This window comes from Galeopterus variegatus, unplaced genomic scaffold (assembly GCF_000696425.1).
Source record: "Galeopterus variegatus unplaced genomic scaffold, G_variegatus-3.0.2 Scaffold1140, whole genome shotgun sequence".
NCBI lineage: Eukaryota > Metazoa > Chordata > Mammalia > Dermoptera > Cynocephalidae > Galeopterus > Galeopterus variegatus.
The window spans coordinates 137,534-147,404 of record NW_007727251.1 but is presented as its reverse complement, the minus strand read 5'-3'; the positions used below and the strand labels follow the sequence as shown (position 1 = coordinate 147,404).

General features: G+C 37.9%; 1 protein-coding gene across 1 annotated transcript in view; it reads right to left on the bottom strand.

Moving 5' to 3' along the window:
• RMND1 (required for meiotic nuclear division 1 homolog (S. cerevisiae)) overlaps positions 1-9,871 on the bottom strand; it is a 47,306-nt gene that overhangs the window by 13,910 nt on the left and 23,525 nt on the right. Inside the window, exons 5-9 of the mRNA XM_008575126.1 lie at positions 8,945-9,045; positions 6,896-7,002; positions 5,785-5,849; positions 4,982-5,058; positions 2,412-2,532 (exon numbers count right to left, since the gene is read on the bottom strand). Coding sequence (XP_008573348.1) covers positions 2,412-2,532; positions 4,982-5,058; positions 5,785-5,849; positions 6,896-7,002; positions 8,945-9,045 — 471 coding nt within the window. The remainder of the gene's footprint in view (positions 1-2,411; positions 2,533-4,981; positions 5,059-5,784; positions 5,850-6,895; positions 7,003-8,944; positions 9,046-9,871) is intronic.

Here is a 9,871-nt window from a genome sequence, read left to right as displayed (position 1 = left end):
GTTCCCGCTCACTGGCTGAGGGAGGTGTGGGCGCGGTGCTGAGGGTCGCAATCCCGTTGCCGGTCCCGGTCCGGTACGGGCGCGACACTGAGGGTTGCGATCCGTTGCCGGACACGAAAAAAGACAAAAAGGAGGAAAAAAAAAAAAAAATCTTGGGGATACAAATAGAGGGCTACAGACCCTTAAGGTCTGCTGACTGGTCTTGCTGGCACTGTCTACGGCCTTCACCACAGGTCTAGGTACCAGAGACTGGGTCGGCATTCGATTCTTCCAGCTGCTAATGTGTAACAGAGGTACAGATGTTAATCCCTTCATGGAGGGACTCAACCTCAAATTGGCCTCAATACTGGAAAAAAGAACACACTCAGTACAGGGAGAAGGGGCTCAGACAGCCCTCCTCTTCTCACTGTTGTCCTTCTTATATTTGCATTTAATCTTAGCCATGAAATAGGTGACCATTTGGTGGTCACAGTATTCTTCACACAGGTGGGTATCCTCAGTTAGAGACCTGACTTCGATAATTCTATCTTGAATAGAGAGGATGAAAACATAAAGGATGCTGCCCAGGCCAAAGATCAGAATGTGTCTTTCAGAATCATTTTTCTTATCCAAGCCAAGTGGCCGTAGCAGTTGGCTCGCTGATGATTCTGTACACAATAAGAGCAGCAATGGTTACAGCATCTTTGGTGGCCTACAGCTAGAAATCATTACAATAACTGGTAGTATGAGGATGATGTGGGTCAGTGTTCACAAAGTAGGCTCTAAAATTTTCTCCACCATTTTCAAAACCATTGTGGTAAGCAGACTTCTAAGGTCTACCCATAGACTCCCCACCTCTTGGTGTTCGCTCTCATGGAATCCCCTCCCCTGGAGTGTGAGCTGGGCCTAGTGACTTGCTGTTAACAAACAGAGCACGACAAAAGTGATAGATGTCATTGCTGTGATTAGGCTACAAGGGCATTATGCTCAGAAAAAAGNGGTCACAGTATTCTTCACACAGGTGGGTATCCTCAGTTAGAGACCTGACTTCGATAATTCTCTTGAATAGAGAGGATGAAAACATAAAGGATGCTGCCCAGGCCAAAGATCGGAATGTGTCTTTCAGAATCATCTTTCTTATCCAAGCCAAGTGGCCGTAGCAGTTGGCTCGCTGATGATTCTGTACACAATAAGAGCAGCAATGGTTACAGCATCTTTGGTGGCCTACAGCTAGAAATCATTACAATAACTGGTAGTATGAGGATGATGTGGGTCAGTGTTCACAAAGTAGGCTCTAAAATTTTCTCCACCATTTTCAAAACCATTGTGGTAAGCAGACTTCTAAGGTCTACCCGTAGATTCCCCACCTCTTGGTGTTCGCTCTCATGGAATCCCCTCCCCTGGAGTGTGAGCTGGGCCTAGTGACTTGCTGTTAACAAACAGAGCACAACAAAAGTGATAGATGTCATTGCTGTGATTAGGCTACAAGGGCATTATGCTCAGAAAAAAGCCAGTTTTAAAAGTTGCACACTATATGATTCCATTTATGAATTCTCAAAATGACGAAATTATAGAGATGGAGAACAGATTACTCACTGCCAGGAATTAGGGACGCCGAGGGGTGGGGGTGGGGGGGAGGTGGTGTGACTAAAGGCGCAGCGTGGAGAAGATCTTTGTGGTGATAAAACAGTTCTGTATCTCAATTGTGTGGCTGCCTGGACCTACACATGATAAAATATCATAGAATTATGGGCACACATTGTACTAACATGAATTTTGTTTTCTATGCTCTGTCCCCATATGGTCTACCTCCATCATTCCACGTCCATCATTACCTTGATACAAATGTCTCTCTTCTCAACTTCACTTCCACACTTCTAAATGCCAGCATGATAGTTCTAATTGGATATCTTGTTGCTCTCTTGGCATATCGTAAATTTAGCTTGTTACCTTCACCCTCTGACCTCTCTTTGCTTTGCCACCTTCCTACCTGTCACTTATAGACAAACATAAGTGGTTCTTTATTATTCCCTCTCCCTGGCCTCCTATTACCAGTTGTCTTGTAGGAATTATGATTCTTGCTTAAATTCATTTCTATTCTCACCATCATCGCTACAGTTCGGGGCCCCAGAACTCTTGTTTGAAACTTGACAAGAACTTCCTAATAGATGAGTAGGCCTCCAAACTCTCACCAATCTTATCTAGTCTGTACAGTAAATATCAGAAGATGCTTTGACACAAAAAGTTGAAAAGCAACTGTAGAAAGGACAAGAGGTGGAAAGGGAAATATAAAGAAATCTGAGCAGAAGCCAAATAAGATATCTCTCTGGAAGCAGTTAAACAAATTCACTTAATTTAAAATTTCTCTTCGCACGATCATACAAATTATAGGCAACAATGTTTCTTTCTCAGTAAAAGTGCAAAATACATACCTTAACTCTTCGAGTAATGCTAAGGAATTGACAAGTTTTATCATAAAGTTCTTCCAGGTTTTCTCTATCCCAGTAGAAATCAGGAGTAATCAAGAAGTCTGAACTCAAGTTTATACGGTGCCTTAAAAACAGGAAAATTATAACTTTTTAATTATCTTGAATTAAAAAATCATTGTTTCTGTTTAGTATTTCACATTTACATTGTATTTTATGGAAATGTTTTTAATGCTGACCTTTGCAAAATACTTCTGAGAAACATGTAAATAAAACTTACTTACAAAAGAATTTCAAAATTCTCAACCAAATTAATTTAATCTTTAGTACTGATATCATGTATGAAGTAGAAAGAAAAAAAACCTCTCATTTTGTTTTCAATTTCTTTTTTTTTTTTCCTTTTTGTCTTTTTTACTGACCAGTAACGGGATTGCAACCCTTGGTGTCGTGCCCGTACCGGGGACCGGCAACGGGATCGCAACCCTCGGTGTTGCGCCCGCACCGCGCTCAGCCAGTGAGCGGGAACCGGTCTCCACATGGGATCCGAACCCTCGGCGGGAGCACCGCTGCACTCCCAAGCGGCGCACTCTGCAGTGCGCCACCGGGCCGGCCCTGTTTTCAATTTCTAAGCTTCATTTTTCATTAAATTTTTTTTACAATATACACACACATATGTTTTTGTGGGGATAATCACATGGCTCAAAAATCAAAGACTTAGAAAGGTAAAAATTGATCAACCCCCCCCCCCTTTTTTTGGTGGCTGGCAGGTATGGGGATCTGAACTGCTGAGCTTGGTATAACACCATGCTTTAACCAACAGAAGTAACCGGCCAGTCCAGTCCTATTCTTATCTCCATCTTTCCCTTTCTCCCACTCCCTATGGGTAACCACTGTTAGTTTCCTCTGTATCCACCCAGTGTTTGTGTAAACACTGGACAAGCAAACACACATGTGCGTGCACACACACACTCTCTCACGTAAGAGGTCTAAGCTTACTTTTAAAGTTTTTAATTAAATGAAAATTTAAGTTGCAAAAGTAACACATAGTTGTTAACTACATAAAAAAAGAAAATACCCTAGAGAAGAACTCAGAAAAACAGTGGTAGGCCCTCTTATCCTACCACACAACTCAAATCCTTTATTCTTCCCAAGGATAGGCCCTACAAACTCTTTGACGTATTCTTCCAGATCTTTATGCCTCTGTTTGTGTGTGTGTGCACGCAAGTACACACATATATATGTGTATGTATATATGTATATCAAAATATATTTTTGTTTGCTTACACAAATGGGATGATACCATAATTTGTATCTTAATTTTTCATCTAATATAACTTTCATGATTCTATTTACAGATTTATCACATTCCTTTTAGTAACACATAAGCACTTTTGTTGTAAGGATTTTAAAATTTTAGGATAAGTAAGCCTTTATAGAAACTATTTACAAACCTACAGATAGTTAGTTCTAACTTTTGAGTTTTGATATTGTAATTCACTATATCAAATTTTGCTTGCATTACTAGGAAAACAGGAGAGAAGAATTTCTCTACTCTACTTCTTAGAGAACTCAGGGCTTTAGATCTGCTGTGGGATGCTCCCAATAAATGGGTTTTTTATTTTTGTTGGTACTCTGAAGGGTCCCTGAGCTACGAGAAATGCATAGATGATGAAACACTGGACCATGTCTCCTCTCCAGGCAGAGTATTGAAGGAGAATGTGGAAAACCAAGTCTTAGGTAAATATTTACAATGAGCTCTGGTAACTCATTCCACACGCTGGAAAGGATGAAACTGGACAACACTGACCAGTGGAAAAACACCAACATCTGGGGTGGTTCATTCCATAAATCCTGGGACAATTGCAAGAGTAAAATAAAATGAAAATCTTTCCAGACATTTAAAATAATGCATTACTGTAGTTCATCAATTTTAAGACAGGTCTTCCCATTTTAACGTCTCTGAAAACGGGAAGAGTCTTAAATATGATGGTTTCTTACCAGTGGCAACTGTGACTTAGTTGTCATTATTTCTCTCACACTTCCCTTTTCATGTCTCTCCAAGAGGGAATGTAATAGAATCTACATCCAAATAAGACTAAAAGAGCTATTTCAATAAGTGTAAAATTTAAATTATGTGATAAAAAAAACATTGGCAGCATTTTTCCTCTCCTGTGGCATCTTATGGTGTCTCAGATTCAATGCAATATGGTACATAACTTTCCTGAAGCAATTAGTTCTATTTAGCATTAAGATGCAGTGATATATTTTTATTGAGAATTCCCATTAACCAAATTCAAGAGTATGCTTTCTACCAAAAAACATCTATTGTGCTCCTTGATGTGGGTTTAATGTAGATTAATTATGATCTCTTTTGCACATGAGGAATTTCTATCAGTATGGTCCTAATATAGCCCAACTGTTTCCAATGGGGGAGAATTCTGTTTATAAACAATGAAATGAAAATAGCTGCAATCCCCATAAGTGTATAAATGTTTGCTCTTTACTGTAGAACTATAGGAATGTTTTCTTGAGATTGTTAAATATATGAAATATTTCATTTACAAGAAAATTTTTACCTTAGGGCAAAGAGTTCACCCATTTTCTGCATAACTTCTTTATGAGATAGTTTCACCTTCTTTCCGGCTTTTAAAGCCTACTTGGGAGGAAAACACACACACACCAAAAAACCATACACATTATCTCTTTCCAATAAGTATTAGGTCCATAAGGCAAACCCTGAAGTGGCATGATTTTGAACCTATGTCAGCAGTTCTTAAGATGACTATCTCCCAGATTAATGTAAAATTTCAAAATCTTACTAGGTAGAAATTCTATATCCCCTTTTTTCATTTTTCTTCTCATTAGCATTTTCTACGATATATACTCCCAATCTCTTATTGGAAAAGCAGGGCCTCTTTTACCAAGTATAATTACATTATTCATTCGCAATAAAGACAAAATCACAGTAAAGATTATTGTTAATGTTTCTGGAAATTTTAATATAACTTTATATGCATTTTTATGCCACTGTTTTTCTCAGCATTTAGCAAAACACTGTTTTTAATCAAGAAAGTGGTCATCACCTTCCTTATAAAACATTTTGCTTTGTTTCTTTCAGTTACATTAAAATATTGCATCACCAGAGAGACATAATCTAAAGTTACAAAAAGTTCAAAAAAAAAAAAAAAGAGAAAAATCAGTAAAGTTTCTTATTATTTTATATGTAATTGGAAGTTATTTTTGCTTAAATTCAGTGTACCTATCTTACTGTTTATTATCACTTTATTGTACTCCTGAATATGTTGCTATATTGGGAAATTTGTAGTTTTCCCAGATAGAAATCAGTCCTTAAAAATAAGCATAAAATTGATATAATTACCTCTGGAATCGACTGAATAGAGTCAACAAATTTATCCAGTGATGCTTCCCAAATAGCCAGTTTCACTGGGAGAAAAAATTAACATGGGAACATTTCTTTATCATCATATTCACATTTATACAAAAAGCATAATTGCACAGTAACTTCACTGCCATTTCAACAATAGTTTAAGAAGCAACTGTGCTAAAACTTGAAACTGAAACTTAAGGATAGTTAATTATTATAAAGGACAGAACTAAAGTAGAAAAAAGATAGAGGAAACAACAGATTTTCAAGTCCTGTTTGCAGATCAAAGCTACATTTGGTAGAATTCCTAATTTTCTAATGACATCATCACAGAAACCAAGGGAGTACAAGGTACAACGACTCTATGGGTAGCTCTGTAGCTGGCGCAGCAGTAAGACTTTCCTGGCCTCCCTATGCTCCTCAGGACTATAAGCAAAGCTCAGAATTTCTGAAGCCTCTCAGAGTAGTACAGATAGGCTGCAGCAGCAGCAGCCTAATAGACACTGGTGGCAAAAGAAATTCTAGAGCACTTCTACAGTTTTATTCAGGGGCATGGACCTTTCAGAAAAGACTTAGAGCTGCTGTGACTCTGTCCCATTCCTGTGAAACACTACAGTATGTTTTTCCAACCAGAGGCCTGTGCCTGTCACACAAGGCTGGGCTTTCTTTGCCTGCATGAGAGACTGCCTAAGAATAACAATCACACAGAGAGAAGAGGAGAGGAAAACAAAGGCAATAATAATAATAATAAAAAGTTTTTGGAGAGACTAAGCTTTATCAATATAATTAATAAGGAATAAGTAACTTTTGCATAGGTACTATATTTTGTATTATTTATTTTTTCTGTTGAAGGAAAAAAGGGAAAAGGAATGCTAAGGCTTTACTGAGTACTCTATGAAAACAGCAAAACCTTCACTAAATGCTTAAACTTCTCTTGATGAAATAAAAACTATGTAGTACCTTCTCCCATAAGTAGCAATAATTTACCTGAAAGGCAAAGAGCATTGGAGAAAGCAAATTAGCAAAACCTTCACTAAATGCTTAAACTTCTCTTGATGAAATAAAAACTATGTACTACCTTCTCCCATAAGTAGCAATAATTTACCTGAAAGGCAAAGAGCATTGGAGAAAGCAAATTTCTCTAGAATGGCATCATCTAAATCCAGCTCCACATTTAACTTGATTTCCCCTCTGTGAAGTTTTGACTGTCCCCTGTGAAAAGGAAAAAAAAAAAAAAAAGTATATTCTAAATCTTAAAAAGCACTTTAAGCTTTCCTTTTGAAAAAGTTACCTTATAATCTTTCTAGAGGTCATTTAACATTTGTGTCAAGAATCTTATAAATGTTCTTATACCCTTTGATCCAAGTAATTCTATTTCTAGGAATTTATCCTAAAGAAATAATCTAAGATGCAAAGAAAGATTTGCGGACAAAAACTTTTTAGGTCAATGTTTAATAGTAAAAAATTAGGAAAGAATCTAAAAGTTCAATAGAAGAATGGGTCAATAATAGTAATTCCACACAATAAAAACTAAAAACCGTGTTTTAGAAGAATATATAATAGGGAGAATGTTCACAGTGAATGGCTAAGTGAAAAAATGCTGAATATAAAGTGATACATGCAGTGTAATCTAAAATCACAGCTGTAGTGGGGACAGGAGGGAGACGGGGAAGTTGTGGAAAAGTGAATGTGTACCTGTGGAGAACTCTGGAAGGGACTGAGGAGGGGGAAGGGAGAGAATCTGTGAATATAACCACCACGAGTGAGCGGGACAAGTACAGGGTAAACCTCCACCAAGGATGTGAGAAGAGATGGACAGAGGGAGGTAGACAAGGGCCAATGGGAGGGTGGAGGCAGAATCTGCTCTGAAAACCTCAGGTGGAGGAAAAAAGGAAAGACTTAAAAAAGAGAGCAGCGTTCACAAGATGCTTTATGAAGGAGCCTGGCCCACACCACGGAAGTGAGGGAGGTGGCAGATCACTTAACAACTGTGTTGTTGGCCGCCAGGATGGTCCTGTTGACAAAACCAAATAGCTGACTCTGGGATCCAAAGAGTTGAGGATTTTACTCCTCCCAGACTCTAAGAGACTGTGTGAAAGTGTGAGAGAGTGTGTGTGTGTGTGTGTGTGTGTGCGTGTGCGTATCTAGGAAGCTATGGTTTGATCTGGAAGTAGAGCACAGAAGAGGAGTTCAGGGGAACCATAACCACAAGGCTGAGGGCTTAATAATAAAGTTAACAACATTCTATTAGTTCCTCTTGTTGAGCCTCTCAGCGTCACATCCTCGCTGCAGCCACCATGGGCCCAGGCCCTCCCTCCTGAGTCAGGTGCCTTTCAGCAAGACCAAACTTCTTCGAACCTCACCTGAAAGCCAGTTAACCGCAACAACAGGGCTTTTGCCAGAACAGTGCATGGAAGTACTTAGAACACAGTACCTGGCAAATGGCTGGCTGTTATTGCTTAGCTCATATCCCACCTGGTCTTTCTCTAGCTAGCACCTCTTCCAACTTTTCTTAAAGTTCTGCTTTCAACAATTCCTTTCTTAACAACCCACAAAGACTTTCTTTTTTCACATTCCACTGGACAGGTAACTTCCATGTGGAAAAAGCCTTTCTGTCTAGTTCTTGCTGCCTTCTCTCTTCACCCTAACATCTCTTTTCATTTTTTCCCTCTTGCTGAGATGTGAAAATCTGCTCATCCGCTGCCTGTCTGTATATTTTACCTGAGAACAGTACGTCAGGCTCCCACTTCTTGCAGGCACAATTCGACAAGTGGTTCTCTTAGTTTGCCTGCTCATTATACTTCCTTTTTATACTCAAAATCAATAGGAAAAAGATAGATTTACTTAAGAGAAACTTTACTGGAATACTCTGATAGGTTCATTCTGATGAAGCCATTTTATTAATTTAGGCTGCTTAGAAAACTTAAGTTTTCCATTTTGCTATTACCTATTTTAATGTATGGACACCCTGAGAAATTTTTTAAAAAATTATGTTTATCCACTAATTTTTATTATATAGTTCAGGCTTTGTGTTTATACCAATAACCTTTTTCTTAAAATTAGTCTCTATATTCATAAATAATTTATCTCCTCTACTGCTTTATCTAGTTTATTCCAAGTGCCCTTTTAAAAAATTGGATAAAAAGTTGCTTACTCTGTTTTTATGTAGTTAAGCTCTTCATTTTCCCAGTGTACTAGTGCAATTTCATAGGGCTGAATCTCATGTTTTTCAAGAACTTGCATCACATGCTTCATCTATAAGAAAAGAAGATTAACCTGAAATTATAACTGACTCCCTCAGAACAAGTATGTTATGGTGTTATTTTCACTACATTTAATGACATATTTTCTGTTGCCTAGTTTTTAAGGGAAAGGCAATTCATTGTGATACTAAACTAACCAGGATGACACATTCACTTGTTTTTACATTTAGAAAACACAGATAAGCATAAAGAAGAAAATAAAAATTATCATTATCCCACAACCCAAAGATAATCACTAGTAATGTTATGATTTGTATTCTTCAAATCTCTTTAAAAAAAAAAAGGTAAAGGCAACATACTTATAAAAATTTTAAGCAATGCAGAGGTATAGAAAGTAACCATCGCTCTCTCTCTACTCTCCTGACATCCTAATCCCCAGAGGTAACCATGATTAAACCTGGTGCATATCCTTCCAGACATTTGTTCTGTGTGTATATGCGTATACATTTATTTTGTTTTATATATGCACTGGGATCATACCATGCAAAGGAGCACTTTTTAAACACTATTCTCCTTCATGGAGGAACTGCAATTTATTTAACCATCCTCAATGTCCATCCATGGGGGTGACCGCTACTCTCCACTATTACAGCACCACAATGTGCCGTCCTTCTGCATTCATCCTTGTGGCCTTGTGGGAATATCTCTTTAGGAATTGCTAGATTAAAAGAAATGCATGCTTATAATTTTGATAAATATTGCTAATGTGCTCTCTGAAATAGTTTTTCCAATTTTGAAATCCAAACATTTCTGAGTAACACTCTTAAAGAACACAGGGTATCATCAGCCTTTTACATCTTTCCAACATCAAATAGCCA